The 18685-nt window shown below is 36.1% G+C and overlaps 1 protein-coding gene across 25 annotated transcripts in view; it reads left to right on the top strand.

Annotated features, from left to right (window-relative positions):
- grik1a (glutamate receptor, ionotropic, kainate 1a) overlaps positions 1–18685 on the top strand; it is a 104764-nt gene continuing 86079 nt past the window's right edge. For 17 of the 25 annotated variants that reach the window (XR_015501125.1, XM_087270606.1, XM_087270598.1 and 14 more), the window contains exon 1: positions 1–100. Coding sequence is in view for 8 of the 25 variants with exons in the window: in XM_087270591.1 (XP_087126717.1) it covers positions 10291–10414 (124 nt within the window). In the remaining 17 variants the exon portion in view is untranslated. Of the gene's footprint in view, positions 101–10039; positions 10415–18685 lie in introns of those variants that run through there. The other 8 variants (XM_087270591.1, XM_087270587.1, XM_087270589.1 and 5 more) reach the window with 1 other exon arrangement.

Here is an 18685-nt window from a genome sequence, read left to right as displayed (position 1 = left end):
ACCAGCTACTCTGAATTCATTAAGGATATTGGGACTCTACTGAACTTGCGACAACCACGTTTTCACAACTTAGGTTCCTGCTGAAAAGACTTTCAAAAAAGTAGGTACAAACTTATAAAAATACAGTTCTTCCACACAGGCATCAAGCAAATGTCCACAGAAATGATCAGGCCCACTGCTGTTAATTACTCATTTTGAAAGGAAAGCGTTTTCAACATCACTCAACAGGTTTTTCACTCGGTTCATGATTTTAAATGTCTCCAGGGTAAACTTGCTGCTATTTCGGTGTACATGCTGAAGGCCTGTTATAGTATTCAAGCTAGATTTTTGGAGCCATTTTGTTGATTGAGGTAAAGTTGGTTTTATATTAAAGGATTCTTTGCAAATTCTAAATGGAGAAATCATATTAGCAGCCAATGTCTATCAAAATACAACTGTTCACAGTCAAATAAATAGTGCTAATGTTGTATTGAAGTCATATTTATATGTAATTTCAGGCCTAATTATTCAAAGTAACATGGTACACAATGTAGGGAGAATGCCATAAGTTGTCACTGAACGAACGTGTAAATATAAAACCAACTTTTCCTCAATATTTTGTTGTTCTCCAATTTAGACTTTTGTTTTGATTTGTGATTCCCATTTTGCGGTATGCAGATCAGACTGTGCTCCATCTTTAGTTTTTTTTTCTTTATGTTGGACTTCACAGATGGTTTGTCATTAGGGTAAACCTTACAGTTAAGGGAATAATCACATCTCTACAAATAAGCATATAAGCATGTTACATAAGCAAGATGACCCAGATCATCACCACAGGGTTGTATAAAATGTTACAGTTCGTACAACCTTACCATTCCTGCAGGTAAAGCACTGATTCTGCATTTATCTGTGCCTTATCTGTCCTTAAAACAGTTCTGTGGGATAAAAAATGTGTGCAGTTATGATCCATAGAGAGCATTGCAGTAAATAGGAATAACAAAATACAATGCTAAAAAAAACGAACATGCACAATGACGTTAAAAAACACAAAATGAAAGGTCTACAGATATTTTTTTAGATTTTCCACCCGCATAAGTGGTGCAAATGAGTCATATTTAATGGTTGCACAGCCAGTGCCCGCATTTCCTCCTCTCCTCTCCTGCGGGTTATTTTTGTGCTTGTATTTTTGATGGGCCAACAGTATATTTATGCACTACCCCTTTTATACTTTAAATGCTCTTGATGCACTGATAAATCAAGAATAGCTAGCTTGAATCATCATTAGTTGTTTTTTATTTCCATTTTATTTTTCTGATGTGAGTACATATGAAGCGCACCCATAGTTTTATCGTTGTCTTACATTCTTTCATTTATGAAGCATGGATGTTTTGCAAACTTCTTACTTATTTACTACCAATTTTGATCATGTTTCCCAATTTGTATGGCTTCATCTGGACAGTAGGTTAACATCAAGTGCTCTAAAACATTGCAGATCCATTTTCTGCTCTGCTCTAAAGAAACCCATTTTGATTTAGAAAATGAAGCACTATTTGCAGCGTTTACTGTAAATGTAAACACTCATAATCAGTTCTCTACCTTGAAACCCGCAGAGGAAAAAATAAACATGATGGGCTATTTGCTAAATAGGATATCACATTTCTACATCAGGTAACTATCAGACCGAGAGAGCCCGAGGGATGAAGAATGCTAGCATAACAACAAACTCGGTGACAGTTGTCCTACTTAGTAACATTACTTTGCATACTGTATGATCATAGTCTTTTCAAACACTTCCTTCTCTGCCCAGCTCTGATTCTATTCACTGAGGTAGGGAACGTAAGTAGAATAAGGAAAAGTAGATAGAATAAGTTTTAAATAATGTTTCAAGGTGCTGTTTGTAAGTTATTGACACTACTAAATCATAAAAAAACATAGCTAAGAGTTCTCAACTGGTTTGGCCATGGGACCTAGATTTTTACACAGTCATCAAGCCGCAACCCAATTTTTTAGGAACTATAATACAATTTTAGGAATAATAATTAATTTGTATTTATTTGTTAACATACACAAGTAGTGACAGATAAATCATAAGACTTTTACCAAGACTTACAAATAAACAGTATTTATTGCTGTCATTTAAAAAAATAGATCAAATTATAGAAACATTACAAAGTAAAAATGACAAATGCTGTAAACAGTGGTTAGGGTAAGGAAAGGTTCAGTTACCATGAACTAAACTGAACTGTTAATAAAACATTTCTGGTTTCTAAATGTCGTTTTAATTTAGAAGGTTTCATGCTCTCTTATGAGAGCACCTCACTACATATGACACTGAGGCTTTAAGCCTTTTTTGTCGTCAATATATGTAAATATATACTTTAAATATTCGGGGTCGTACATGCGCTTCGACATATTTGTTGCTATGATTAAATGAAATTTCACATGTCAAACGGTAGGGTTATCGCGCACGAATTTCAAAATAAAAGTTTAATATAAGCAAAATAAGCAAAATTTTTTTACTTTTGTTGTTTTTTTTTACCACACAAGCCGCGACCCAAAAGTGGGTTACCAGTTGAGAAACACTGCCAAAGCCTAGTACTGTTTGCAGATATTTAAGTGACATGCTGAGAACATGCATGTTTATCTGAAAAAAGTCAGTTATTCTCCTTTGAAAATGTGCGTTTGGACTGTTTGTCATTGTTTTGGTCTGTGTAACTCCACCCACTGTCAGTTTGCCCAATTATATTTCAGCACCCCGGGTTGCCTTGGCAGAAAAAAAAACTCTTCAATGTTTTGAATTTGGACTGCTAAAGGTTATTTTGACATGACGTCATCGTCATTGATGACGTGCAAAATTCAGGTGGCCAGGAAGTAATACTTCTAGATAGGAACTGCTGTCAGAACATCAACATGTTTATGTTTTATGTTGTTTATAATTGTTTAAATTGGCCCAAAATAAGAAATGCCGAACAGCTTTTGTAGAATTCTAAAAGTTTTTCTTTAAAAAAGGGTAAAAGTTCAAGAAACAGAACGGAAAAAAAGGCAGCATGTACATAAATATGAAAACCATTGGAATGACAAATATGTGCATGCTGCCATGCTCAAATGAGTAATTCTGGCTGTGTTCATATGGGTTCCATGGTGGTTTCTGTTGTTGTCTACTGATGTTTTTAGTTGGGCTTGAGCAAATAGATTTCTTTCAATGTAGGCTATTGAGAAAAACAGTGTGTTTGTCAATCTATCTTAAACTCTTCAGCACTTAATTAGATTCACGTCATTCTCAGCCAGTGACGTCGTTTTCTGCATAAAGTTCAACAGTTCTCTCTCAGTTTTTTCAGTTTTCTCGGTGTTGTTATTACTTGACCAAGGTGAGTTCAATACAGACGGTACGAGTGGAGCCATGACAATTTTACAAAGACGTCTTCGTAATGCTTCACTCTAACCCCTCGATGTAGTTTTTTGAGGTTTTGCATGTATAAATGCAATTTCGCAAAGAATATTATTCATTTGTTGCTCAAAATGTGCCGCAAAGCAACATCCCAGGCATCCAGGGACATTTTATTTTACCCATCAGATTGTGCTTTACCAACACTGCATTTGAATGGTTCTGAGGTAGTGGTTTAGGATAGGGTATATGCCAAGCTAGTGTTGTTCCCATGCTGATGAACTTCCGGTGACCTGTTATTGTGAGTATTTTTCCATTTTATACGATTCCTTTAACAACATGGATGTTGTAATGTAATTAGAATAAAACTAGTTAAATAAACTTTGGGATTCATTTAGTTGCTCAAGCGTAAAACGAGACAAAAATCTTTCTACTCGTAAGCGTCTGACAGAATCGGCAGGTTAGCACAGAAGCTCCATTGAATATAGTGGGGTAAAATAAATGCTCATATTTTAAAGACATGGCGGGGAAAAACGAAATTTAATGCAGTGCTTTTTGTACAATCTGAGACCCACTTTATATCGGATATCACTTAGCAGGTGGAGATCGCTGATTTTTAAAGAAGACCTTAAGCACACCAATTTTGTAATGGCATACAGTTCATCGGAAGCACTTAACCCAGGTTACTGGCAAGTTAAAAGTCCTAATAGCACACTTCGCCATATACCCCATTAGGGAAGATAGGGCAATATTACAGCTTCATATCACACTACTTCACATAAAATTTACACTGGAGCAAAATCTAATGGGACAATAGTGTCAACAAACTGTGCTACCTACTTTTTGAATGGGAGGTAGGACAATCTGACAATCTGACAATGTAGGACAAACCGACAGAAGACCCGCTTTGACAATCTGACAATGTAGGACAAACTGACAGAAGACCCGCTTTTGCACGCCTTGACAGGGTGCTACACAGGGCTCTGAGGACCCTTTGGGAAACACAGGAGGCTGGTGGTGGGACTGCTGCCAGGGATATGGTGGGTGGGAGCAGTGTGGCCCACTTTATTCTATTTCAAACATATAGTTTTAAACTTTTTAAACTTATTAACTAATATAGTTTAAAATAGAAATTATTGTAACTATTTGCTTGTTTGTTGGAATGTTGTGATGTTTTCTTTAGTTTTTTACCAGGGTTTTTGAACAAAGACTTATTTTACTGCGTGCTGCATTGTGGTCAAGCCAGCCATGATTCAGAACAACGCAGACCACTGCGATTTATTATGAGCGTGCAGATTATAATAGCTTTTTTTGTTTCATTCTATCCATAAGTTTATCTTTCAGATTGTTGTTTTCAGATGATTTTTCAGGTCAACAAAATACAATATACTTATCTAAACACCTGGGGCCTCATGTACGAAGACTTGCGTGGAAATCATACTAAAACATTGCGTACGCACAAAGCTGTAAATGTGCGTACACAGAAAAAAAATCAGATGTATGAAACACTGCGTACGCCGAATTCCACGCATATTCTTTTGTACATCTGAATGAACGTGAAACTGAGCGCAACATGCACGAGCACAAAACCCCTCCCTGCCTCCTCCCCCATATGAATATGCAAATATGCAAAACCCAACGAAAAGGCAAAAGCAAGCAAGAAGAGAAACTTTGAACAGAATTGCAACATTTTACACCTATAAATCACACTATTTCTTTTCTAATTCACTCAGTGCAATGTTCAGACCCAACTATGTTAACCGCATCAGCTAAACTCTCCCCATTCTATTTTTTTCTTTTGTTGTTAATTCCGGAGGACAAATTTGCAAATAGCACTGATTTTCTCCGGTCTACCTCCGAAAGCAGCACCTCCAATTCACATCCTGTTCAAAGTTTCTCTTCTTGCTTGCTTTTGCCTTTGCTTTTTCGTTGGGTTTTGCCAAAGTAGAGTCATTTGCATATTCATATGGGGGAGGAGGCAGGGAGGGGTTTTGTGCTCGTGCATGTTGCGCTCAGTTTCACGTTCATTCAGATGTACAAAAGAATATGCGTGAGATTCGGCGTACGCAGTGTTTCATACATCTGAATTTTTTTCTGCGTACGCACATTTACAGCTTTGTGCGTACGCAATGTTTTAGTATGATTTCTTAGTACATGAAGCCCCTGAACTGTTTTTATATGTCCTATCCCTCCAATGATGAAGTGAACAGATACATTGTTTATAATGAGCACTGCTATATACATGTAAAAATATGAAGAGTACATTTTGATTTCATTGCGACTTTAACAGCTAATCTACTGTACAATATCGCTATTACATAGGTGAAGCAGTGGCGCAGTAGGTAGTGCTGTCGCCTCACAGCACGAAGGTCGCTGATTCGAGCCTCGGCTGGGTCTGCTGGCGTTTCTGTGTGGAGTTTGCATGTTCTCCCTGTGTTCGCGAGGTTTTCTTCCGGGTGCTCTGTTTTCCCCCACAGTCGAAAGACATGCAGTACAGGTGAATTGGGTAGGCTAAATTGTCTGTAGTGTATGAGTGTGAATGAGTGCGTATGGATGTTTCCTAGAGATGTGTTGCGGCTTGAAGGGCATCCGCTGCGTAAAAACATGCTGGATAAGTTGGCGATTCATTCCGCTGTGGCGACCCCGGATTAATAAAGGAACTAAGTCAAAAAGAAAATGAATGAATAAATGAATATAGCTATTACAACTACTACAACTAGGACTTCCAGCTCACACTGACCTCTTCTATTTGTGGGCTTCTATGTGTGCATGCTTTGTTTTTTGTTTTCATGCTTTATGATTGTGATTTTGTCTTTTTTATTCTTCCCACACACTGCTGCCTGCCGAGTACAGTCAATTATAATAAATAATAAATTATAAATATGTCAATAAATACAGTCAAGTGAGGAATGGAGATGTGACCATGCATTGTTTAGACTGAGATTAAAATTCTGCTCCTCCTCTCCTACCAGCCACACAGCCTGACCACCGTCAATATTAGCTTTGCCGCTTGTGGACACTGTAGCTTTAGGAAGAAGAAATCATGTACGAGTTGCTGAATCCCACAGATGAAACATTCATCAGACTGAGGCCAGTTAGAATCCTCTGTTGATACTGCAGCTTTGATTTGTACTTTTTTTGGTGTAGTCGTGATCATGGGACCTCTGAGGTAGAAACTGACTGTATGCTGCAGATCATGTGTTGAATATGAAGCACTGTGTATGGACTAAATGTTCCATAATTCATGATGCCAGTTCATTTACATGCAAAGCCTATTTAGATCCAGGCCTGTGGTCAGCAGCTTGCTACTGTGTGACTCTGTCTTTGGTTCTGGCTGCGGCCGCATGGGTCTGTTCGCCGGTGAGCATTCAGTGCACCCATCCCGTCAGTGCCAGGTGGTGTGTGGTTGGAGCAGCCTGTTTGCACCTGCTCGCTTCACTCATCGCTCTCATATCTGTGTCCTGGAAGAAACTCAGTATCCTCCATCCCAATCGTGGTCTGAGCTCCAGTCGGATCCACATGGGGAAGCTCTGTGTGTGGGCTGGCTGGCCTCCTGTTTACAATCCACGGCTGGGATGTCGCAGTGCTATTCTTGCCCAATCAGCAGAGCAGGATAAACCAGAATCTATGAGTTGTCCAGCTACAGTGACATCATTTTGGACACACTGTTTAGATGATCTTGGTATAATGTCTTTTAGGAAAGGCAAAGACCTCTAGATTACGCTTATTTTACCAAAATAAAATATGATCATGCCTTGATTTTTAATTATTTAATTAGGACAGTAAGGTCTGACTTTGCTTAGACAATGGTCTTGCCACTTATATAGAATATAAAGTCATGGTGCAGTGGAAAAGTAATTAATATTGTGTATGACTACCATGAGCTTGGAGGACTGCATCCATACATCTCTGCAATGAAGTAATGAAACGGCGAAGAAAGTGTTCTTGCAGGACTCTCAGTTTTTATCAAGATTCTTTGGATTCATCTTCAATGCCTACTCCACCTTACCCCAGACATGCTCAATAATGTTCATGCCTGGTGACTGGGCTGGCCATTCGTGAAGCACCTTGACCTTCCTTGCTTTCAGGCTCTTTGATGTGGAGGCTGAAGAATGAGAAGGAGCGCTATCCTGCTGAAGAATTTGCTCTCACTTGTGGTTTGTAATGTTACTGAATGTAACCCCAAACCATGGTTTTTCCTTCACCTACAGTAACTTGACTGATTTATGTGGGAACCTTGGGTCCATGAGGGTTCCAATAGGTCTTCTGCAGTATTTGTGATGATTGGGATGCTGCTCAACAGATGATTTATCAGAAAAATCTACCTTCTGCCACATTTCCAAATGATCAACTAGAAGTCAAGTTATTATTTGTTGCTCTTATAACTGGGATTGACGACAAGACTTTTGTCAGGCAGTGTAGATAGTCTCATCATTGAATCATCAATGCCAATAAAGATTTTAGTGGCAATTTCATCTTTCACACATACTGTAAATCCATCTGTAGGCTTTTATAAAAAATAAAAATAAAATAGAAGTCGGGGAGCGTCTTTTTTCACACATAATGAATATTAATACATAAAACAGTTCTTAAATATAGCATCTTTAGATATGGAGCGGTTTCCCCAATATGCATTTAAAGCTAACAAAGATATCTATCACATATGCAGGTTAATATCAAAATCATTTTGAATTAAAGTTGTTTTTTTTCTTCGCAAAAACACAGAGATGAAAGAATCTATCAAAACGTCACAATAGGGAAGGTCATCCGCTGCGGTAAACATTTGCTGGATAAGTTGGCCACTGTGATGCCCCTGGATTAGTAAAGGAACTAAGCCGAAAAGAAAATGAATGAATGAACGTCACAATAGAAAGAACTGACTATAGCAATGAACTTAAATGTCCATAGATATTGCCAACATTTCAGAATATTGACAATCCATTAAGCTTATCTGCTGTGATGAGACCAGTTTTGTTCATGTGATATTCAGTTTAAGGTCTGCTCATGGCTTGTTCACACTTGTAATTCAGTTCTGTTGGTTCTTTCGTCTCAATCAAAATACCTCAACTACTTATAACAATGATACTGAAGTCCTAATTGACTTAGTGTCCACACTGTCATAAAAAATGTAAAATCTGCTGCAAGGAGATGTGTTTATGGTGCCTTTTTAGTGTTCTGAATTATTAAGCAAAAAAATAAATGAAAAAACAGCTATGCTAGCTGTGATAGTTTAGCAAAATATTTGTTTACTCATTTACTCACCTTTTACTTGTTTCAAACCCATATGAGTTTATTTCTTCTGTTCAACATAAAGAATAAGGTCACCTTAGAATTATAAGGTTCTATCTGACTTTTTTGTCAAAATTGAGTTATTGACATATTCTTATTAAATGACATCTTATTTACATTATGGGATTTTTTTAATAAGTTGTTTTCATTTTAAGACTTTTTATTTATTTAACATTTGTTTAATGTTACACACATACTGTTTGCTATGGAATTCAAAAACTTTGACCCTCAATATCTCAAAATCATTCAGAACTCAGAACTTTATAATTCCATTTGACGTCATGAACATATTTTAGCCAATGTTCATATTTCACCAAAGAAAGATGACTGTGGAGTCCCTTTCTCATATGAAATTGTATGCATCAGTTTTCTTTTACTGCAGAACGGACTTTCATTCATATGTGAACTCATTAAAAGACTCTTAGCATTTCTATTGTACGTAAAACTGGTGTAAATCATTTAAACTTGTTAAATTTGCTGGAATTTTATTTATGTAACCCCTTTGTCTCTTTGTTCATACTGTATCTTTGTAAATGTTCTTTCTTGCATAAAAACAAAAAATAAATAATTCACCAAAGAATATTTTAAAGCAGACCCAGAGAGAAGTTTTTAGGGCTCTCAGACTGCTGACTTAATCAGTTGAACTGGACTTACAAAGCAGTTGCTGTTATTCCATTTTTAAATGTCCTGCTTCTGTCTTGTAAAAAGGGGGGCTATTAAGCAATTTGTCCAGCAGGTGGCGGTGTGTTATATTGTTTGACAAAAAGCCAGTCAAGCAAGTTTTTATTTGGACCAAAGTCAACAGTTCACTCCAAATAGTTTACAGTACTGTTTAGATTTTTTGTTATTGCTTATTCTTTTTATGTTGTTTAATAGGCTATGCTATACAGTTTCAACAATAAAAAATGTAATAATGATTATAATAATAAGATTTCTTGATATTATTGGTGTATTTTAACAATTAATCTTCCATATTTCTCAGTAATGCACAAGTCCTTGCTTGACCGAGTCAATGACGAATAGAACAATTTCGTGTTATTTGAAATACATTGTCACTACTTCTGTGGATTTCAGCGTGATATATTCGTGTATTTTAAATTTAAGCTTAATTAGAGCAAAAATCTAACTCCACGTGACAACATTTATCTTATTTATACCTCAAAGCGTTTGTTATTAGGTTATTGTGGGGTTAATTAAAAAAAAAGTAAATACCATATACGGCATTTGGTATAACTTGTATATCAATAATTTAACAGCCAGAAAACTTGTGTGCCGTCTGTGCTGTTTAAAAAAAAAATAATAACATCGTGAAGGAAGCCAAACGCTGAGCAGACTTTGCTTTAATCCTGCGTCTGGATTGTGTGTCAGTCAGGGGCGCGCGCTTTTACTCTCCTCGCGACGGCGCGCGCACGGTGTGCTACAAGTATCTGAAGCGATGAAGAGGGAATATCAGCACAAAATCTTACCTGAAATACCTTGAAGATTCCTTCACGTTTGGATTTCCCCGGAATGGATGATAACGTGTTGTTTTTGAGGCAATAACTGGCTTTTACGTGGAGCTGTTTCGCTTCGCGCAATGGGAGGTGAATGGAAGTTGATGAGCGCGCGGTATGGTTCCTTAAATCCAGTTTTATGACATGAAGTTTTTGCTTTTAACCTCTTTTGATAGCAGAGCTATGGAGAAGCGCAAAAGACTGTTATTTTTCTTTTTTTACTCGATGGCAAAGTTTTACCTTAGTGAACAGCAGGTCATACGAATTGGTAAGTAATTATCTACTCATTTGTTGTCACCTGCAATTGTTCATTCAGAATCGGAAACTTTAAGGGTTTATAGTTTAGTGTTTAAATATTGACGTGTGTTTTTATTGCTTCTTTCAAAATGTACCATGTTTTTGTGACCTTTAAATGCATTTTGTTGAATATAGTATTAATACTCAGTTAAATTATCATCTACCTCATTGATAGCTGCTACAATAGTCTATTTTGTTACATACACAATACTGTCTATAAAATGGGATAATCTCAAAACAAAGAAAAGGTTTTTCAAAGTCAGCTGTGATTCTTTGACCTTTTTTACATAATAAATGTCTGTGACAGTGAAAGTACACAAACAATGCATTCCTAATTTAATATGAAACCATCAGCAGCAACATCACCAAAATGAGATTTGATGAATTTGATCACTGACTCTGTGCTGCGTGTATTGGGATAAAGCCTTCTGTAATTCACATAGAGGACAGTACAGTCTGATGATTGCTGTGGTCTGACTTTGGCATCACTGTAAATCCCCAAAGCAGTTTTAACAACCTACATTAATCCTCTTTCCTACCCAAGACTTGATTTGATGTTCCTCTCCGAAAGATGGAGCTTCATAGGTTTGAAGCAGAAAGCTTGGCATATTGTTTCTTTGGGGTGGATTGTGAGATAGATAGATAGATAGATAGATAGATAGATAGATAGATAGATAGATAGATAGATAGATAGATAGATAGATAGATAGATAGATAGGATTCAATAATTTTATTTCAAAAAATTTTTCAACTTTTGTTTTGTTTGTTTGTATATATAAAAACAATACTGAATATGAATTTATTTTCATTTATTTGATTATTGATGTGCTACATTCATACATAGTAAGATAGGTAGATAATAATAATGTTTTTATTTTATTGTGTTGTGTGATTTTTAATAAATTGTTATTGTTTTATATTTCTAAATGTTTTATAATAAAATCTATATTCCAGGCATGCTATGAGAGTCAGGATTTCTATCATGTTATCATACGATTATGGTTTTTGCAGCCGATACAGAGAACTGTACCAATTCCTTGTCATGGTGATTGGCCGATACAGAGTACAGATTCTAATGCTTCAAGCTTTATAATGCATTAAGCACATTAAGAGAAGATCCAGCTTTACCTGAGAGAATAAATTAAGGATGCAGCATACAATACCTTAAATGCATCTTCTATAACCATTTAGGTTTGAACATCATGGCTAGAACAGAAGCAGTTTTACAGAAAACAATTCATTGATTGATTTTACTTCTGCTTAGAGGGTATATATAATATACAGGAGGGGAACGCTTGTGCGTCTTCCTCTGTAAACTCATAAACAAACAGCTGCGATCGGTCCATGAGATCAGCCAGATTGGCAAGTACCGATCGAGTCATGAAATGTGATTATCGGCCGATACTGATCTTCGAACGATCGATTGGAGCATCCCTGTATACTACATTATCAATTTATACTTCTAAATTATTATATTCTTAATTTTATTTTTTTTTTAAATTAAGCAATTAAATAAAAAATATATTTTCTTGGTGACAACCTAAAATAAAATGCTGTTTTTTCTAGATAGATAGATAGATAATAAATGTACTGGTGTTTCCTACACACAGACTTTACTTGGGTGGGCCACCGAGGTATATTAATGGCTGCCCAAGTATATTAAGTTATTAGGGATGCTCCAATTAGGATTTTTGCGGGCGATAGAGAGTAACGATTCCTTGTCATGAGGATCAGCTGATACTGAGAATCGATTCGGATGTATCAAGCTTTATAATGCGTAAAGCACATTTTCACTCTAAAGCTGCGGTCACACTGGGCTTTTCCTCCCATAGACTTCCAATTGTACGCACTCGAATACGTTAGACCGGAAACGCAGGGTCACGCGTTATGTTTCACAGGTTGCTGCGGTGCAAAGTTCAAGCTTGGTGAACTCTGACCTGCGAAATAGCATCACTTGACTGCGTGAGACCAATCGAGGATCAAAACATGACATCTTTGGACAGAAATTTAAAACATGGGGCAATCGCTCGTTTTTTTAAATGTCTAATAAGCTTATTTAATCCCGCCCCTTTTCGCAGCGCCGTATGACAGAATTTCACACACTCAAACTCTAGTGTGACCGCTTCAGTATGACACTTAATTGGAGATCTCTCCTTACATAAGAGAATAAATGAAGAATGTTGCATATAATCCCTTGCATGTCTCCTAAAACCATTTAGCATAGTCATGTCATGATCAGAACCAGCTTTACAGAAAATAATAGATAAAACATTAAAAAAAAAATAGTAAGAAAACTGACTAACTATGCAATTTGGAATCACTGCAAATGATGGAAGAAGAATTCAACATTAAAAAGTTTGGAGTGCATATTTGATGCTTGCAGCCATTAGCAAACCATTTTTTGGGACTAAACAATGCATCTGGCCAGGGTTTTTAAATCTCCTAAAATGTCCGGGATTTGTTTTGCTTTTGCTTTCTAAAGCTGTCTTCAAATGTATGCGCACAGCCGTGAGAGCGAGAGAAACATTAAACAATTCATTTTTTTAATCTTAACGACTCAAAAATCTGTTTGTGGAAAAAATTAGATCTAAATTGGCTGCATTTTATACACCATTAGAAATGGTTAATCAACTCAAGTGCCCTAATAAAATAATCTACACTTTTTTTATTCCTGTAATTATTAGCATTTTTTAAGATATTGTTTGTTCAGTTCTTTTTTTATTTTATTTCTCATTTGCTGTATATTTTATTAATTTGATGTAAATATATTGTCTATTTTATGCATCTAAATAGACATGTAGAAATATGCTTTGGCAATACTGTACAAAGTGTCATGCCATAAAGCAACCAATTTTACCTGTCAGTTAGGGTTGGGCAATTTACCGAAAAGTAATCGAAGAACATATAATCGATCTAATTTTTCCAGGTCAATTTTTTTCAATTACTTTTCCTACCATTTGTAGAGTTACGTGACTCAAAAAGATGTAACAAGACAAAAAGATGTAACTACACATCACAACAACACGTTGCGCAAGCTTTATGATTGGTCGGTTTGGTACTGGTGACGAGGGTGGGTGGCACAGACAGTCGCGTTTTAGACAATGTGTGTTTTAATTTCAGTTGTTCAGCATTGATGTTCAATAAATAATCATAGACAGTGATAGTGCTTGTTTAATTCAATTATTTTAAAATCAAGTGATGCACCCTACATTCATAAATCTCTTGCTTGTAATATTTGAGCATATTTACGGTACAAAGCTTATCACTAAACTATGAGGGTAAAATTATTAAATAAATAAATAAATAGTGGATTTCTTTTCTTTTTTCAACTTTAACTCATAGAATAGAAACAGTTTATTACAGCTTTTTAATAAATTAAAATATTGTAAAAATTTAATTGTTTTGTTTGTTGCATGTAACTCTTTATGTGGTGGGATTAAAAAGTGTATTTCAATGCAGCTACCACTGCAAGTATATTTCAAACCTGTGGGAAGCACTGAATACTATATAAAAATGTTGAAAACGAAGGTAATATAGTCATATTTTAGTAATAATAAGACTAAAAAGATATATATTTTTAATTTTTTTAAAAATATATTAATGCATTTTTCTATTAAATTTTTTATTTCCACAAAACTTGACATGAATTATTTACCCATAAATATTCAGATCATCTAAACTTGTGTTTACTAGATCCCTTGTTGATGTGGGTCATTTTTAGGATGTGTGCTTGTGTTTGCAGCTGAATGAAAGACTACTGTACTTTAGCTGCGATGTAACCTCCGGACTTCCCTATTGATCCCACAGGTATTTCATCAGTTCTGTTCCCGGGGGAGCTTGTTTAGACCACACTATGTGCGGACTCTCTGTATCAGGGACATTTGTCAAAGTTTATCAGATATTGTAGCTTTACAGATGTTCTGTCGTCTTGCACACACAGTGATCTGTCTTTAAGATAGATGTGCAATGAACCACATTGCTAGATAAACACTCTCTTTCACATACACATGGATTTGATAGGACATTGTATACCTGGGGACTCTGGTGACCGTATTAGTATGCTCTTAAAATATGAACATATCTGGATGATATGATTGGCATCTGATAAGGTGAATGTCATCCTGCAATAATGGTTGGCTTGGTTTGCTCAACAGTAAGCAATAATGGATTAAACTGACATTGTTCGGTTTTTCACAAGTCAACACTGTGTGACTGGGTACAGAAATTGTTTCTATTTCACTGGTGATGAGCAGAGAGTGAACTAAAAATAGAATCAGTGATATTGCCTTCCTGTAGCTCAAATAGTGGATGTAGCAAGGTGCTCGAAATGCCAATGTTGTTAAGAATTTGACTCTCAGTGAAAGCAATTTATGAAAGTGTGTACCTTCAGTGCTTTAGATACAAGCGTCTGTCAGATTTGTACATTTAAATGATATATAATGAACCCAGTTTTGCAAGGTTTGGATTTTTAAAGATACTCTTTTCATTTTTAGTTGTTTGTATAATTAATTAATTAAAGGATGATAATTAATTAAAGGATAATAATGAATTATCATCCTTTTATTTAGGGGTGAAATATATGTCAGAAACTACACAATAATTAGAGTACCAATGTCATTAAACAACCTAGTGTTTTTCTATTAGTACTGCATGAAATTGGAAAAATCTGACATTGCGATGTTTTGTTTTTCTACGATTCATATTGCTATACGAATAGAGTTTCTGTAGATGATTTAAAGAGATCTATTTGGGAAGAATTCAAGTACTTAAATTAAATAATGAAATGTAAATATAGTTTTTGTTAGGGCTGTATATTATACAGGACAATATATGAAGAATATTATATCGAATCGCAATGAAAGTTATGTCGATTACAATAATACGCTCTGGACTTTTCTACTCTATATTGATCTAAGAGCCAGTCACACAGGACAAATTTTGCAACAATGGAAATCTAGAAGTGTGTTGATATTAGAGATACACTAAATATTTGGCCGTCAAAAATTCGTTAAGTTATGCTATGGGCCCTTTATTTTTTGTGGTTTCAGTCATTGTTGGGGTATTCTTTTAAATCTGGAAGCATTAACACATTATATAGAAATATATATATCGTTGTTGTTAAATAAATAATTCTATAATATAATATAATATAATATAATATAATATAATATAATATAATATAATATAATATAATATAATATAATATAATAGTTTTTTGTTACAGTACAAATGGGACACTTTCTTGAACCGGAATGCTTTAAACTCTCTTGATTGACAGTCACAGGCCTTAAAAACATGTAAATGATAAATAAACTTTTGCTCCATTATGGTAAACATCCTCAATGACTGTGGCTCCTGGTCAGATATAATCAATTCAGCATTTCAGATTCTGTGATGTGACTATTGTGGATGCACATATTGCAATATTGATGCTGAAATGATATATTGTGCAGCCCTATTTTCTTTAAAAATGTTACAGACACATACAAGCGCACAAATGAATTTAAAAAAAAAACTTTGTAAAGACATTTTATTATCATTAAAAACAATTATTAGTGACATAATTAAAGATGAATTTATTGAAAAGGAGCAGGTGAATACTGATTGTCTAGATAACACATTTAATAGACTCTTGAATACATTTTTCATCATTAGTTTCATCAAATATGAAAAGATATTGGAAATGTGTCAGTTTCTCAGTTTCGCAAAAACTACCAGATGTCCCTAAAAGTTAAAGGGCACCTAGGTTACCCCTTTTTTCAGATTTAATATAAGTCTTTTGCGTCTCTAGAATGTGTATATAAAGTTTCAGATCAAAATACCCATGAGATTTTTCATTATACCTTTTACAAGATGCTGTTTTATACTGATTTCCAGCAGGGGGTGGTTTTGTCGTACTGCGCCTTTAAGACGAGTTTTTCCCGCCCACTATTTCTACATGCCTCCTCCCTCAGCTGCGTCAGACAACAGACAGACTTAAAGGAAGAAGGTCTCACCTAGCGTTTGTGAGATACTACAGTAAGAACTAACCTTTACTAATCAGTATTGTTAAGTTGCATTGATGAGTTACACACAATATCGTTACAAAGTTAACGCGCGCGCCCGCGCAAACACACACACACCGCAGATGACACACACACACACACACACACGCAGGCAGGCAGACAGACAGACAGAGCGCGCTTAGCTTAGTTAAGGCTAACCTCAAGTACTGTGTGGATATCTGTTATGCTAATGTACAAAATAAACCTGATTAACTTCCACAAACCGGATTGAAGCGTCTTCTTTTATAATTGTTCTGACACGCGGCTGTGCTGATGAAGTAAAGCTGAAGTAAAACGCTGTAATTAATTACACACATACTCTGTTTTAAAACACTTTAAACATGTGAAACTCACTCTTAATCACATTTGATGATGATTGCTGATCCTAGCGAACAGAACAGAGCTTTTATTCCCGGTTGCTTTGCGTATGTCTGCCTGGTCTTGTTGACATATACACGTGACTACCGGAACATGTTAATGCGCGCAGCTGTCAATCAATTCGGTGGGCGGGGGGATCGCACACCTACGTAATGGTGCGATTGATTTGAAAACAGCTCCAATTGGCCGACCCTTTTTTTGTAGTTAAATTGAAAAAAAAAAGGCTGGGTGTGTTCATATCACCCTAGTATGACGGTCTATACACTATACCAACACACAGATCTGTCCAAACAGCTTGAAAAGTAGATTTTTTACCATAAGTGCCCTTTAAATCTTGCATGAGTTGGTTTTTCTGGCAGGTCGAAAAAGGAATATTTGACCTGCGCTAGAAACCTTTTTTTTTTCGCTGCGAAAAGGGGCGGGATTAAGGTCACCTAGCAAGCTTAAAATTAACATGATCATTTTTTAAAGATATGGCTATGGATTTATTTGTAGAAACTGGCTCTCTTAAGCAGGTCGCACACCAGAAGCGCCGCTCGGCGGCGCGCCGCGCAGCGCCACGCAGCGCCACGCAGCGCCATGTATTTTAGAATTCTAAACATAGGTTTCTATCAGGATACACACACCGGCTGTCGGCGACGGCTCAGGACGCAGTTCATTTTTCAGCCGCGCCACAGAGCGCCATCTGATTAGTTTCATGTTAAATATCATTCTAATGTGCGCGTCTGGTGTGTGATACCTTAAACTGTCATGTACGCGCCGTGTCGCGGCGCCGAGCGGCGCTTCTGGTGTGCGACCTGCTTTAGGCATCATGCAGCTGGTGCTACAAGAGGCTATATTGCATTGCACAATTCAAAAAGATTGATCTTTTCATCTGGAAATTCTACTAAAATTAACACTAATGGTTTGATAACAGGGTGGCACAGTGGCTCAGTGGTTTGCATTGTCACCAAGAAGGTTGTTCAAGTCCCAGCTCGGCCAGTTGTTTGTCATTTCTGTATGGAGTTTGCATGTTCTCCCTGAGTTTGTGTGGGTTTCCTCTGGGTGCTCCTGCTTTCCCACACAGTTCAAAGACATGTGCTATATAAATTGGTCGTGTATATGTTTGTGTGTGAATGTGAGAGTATGTGTTTCCCAATACTGGGTTGTGGCTGAAAGGGCATCCACTGCATAAAACACATGCCAGAATCGTTGGCGGTTCATTCTACTGTGCTGAACCCTGATAAATAAGGGGCTAAGCCAAAGGAAATTAATAAATGAATGAATGAATGGTTCAATAATATGGCTCTCTTAACTATATTGGCTAGTGATGTGGCTATATTATATTTTAACATATTGATATCTGTCGTCATGATTTCTGGAATGGCTTTTTGAAAAAGGAAGAAGTATTTTTACACATAATTACAATTAAATAGTTAGTTCGCCATTTGTTGGTGTGTAAAAGTGTTGGAGTTCCAATGATTACAGTTGAAACAAGAAAGTGACATGGAAGGTTCGGGTTGTGACAATGTTTTTGGACTTTGACCACTGCTGTACATTAAACGTCCTCAACCCTGTTCCTGGAGATCTTCCTTACTGCAGATTAGGCATGGGCTGGTATAATTTTCTGACGGTATGATAACCTTGAGTAAAAACTTCACTGTGTAACTGTATTATGATTACTGCTCCAAAATATATTCTTTTTAAATGTCTGGATAATAAATAAAAAAAAATTCCAATTTGAACACAATTTATTTTATTTTGATAATTATAACTATTATATTATAAAATATATAATTATATTTTGGAGCAGTAAACATGTCAGGCTAAATAATTAAAAA

This window comes from Danio rerio, chromosome 10 (genome assembly GCF_052040795.2).
Source record: "Danio rerio strain M-AB ecotype USA chromosome 10, GRCz13ab, whole genome shotgun sequence".
In the NCBI taxonomy this organism is placed as follows: Eukaryota; Metazoa; Chordata; class Actinopteri; order Cypriniformes; family Danionidae; genus Danio; species Danio rerio.
This window is presented reverse-complemented; position numbering and strand designations above follow the sequence as displayed.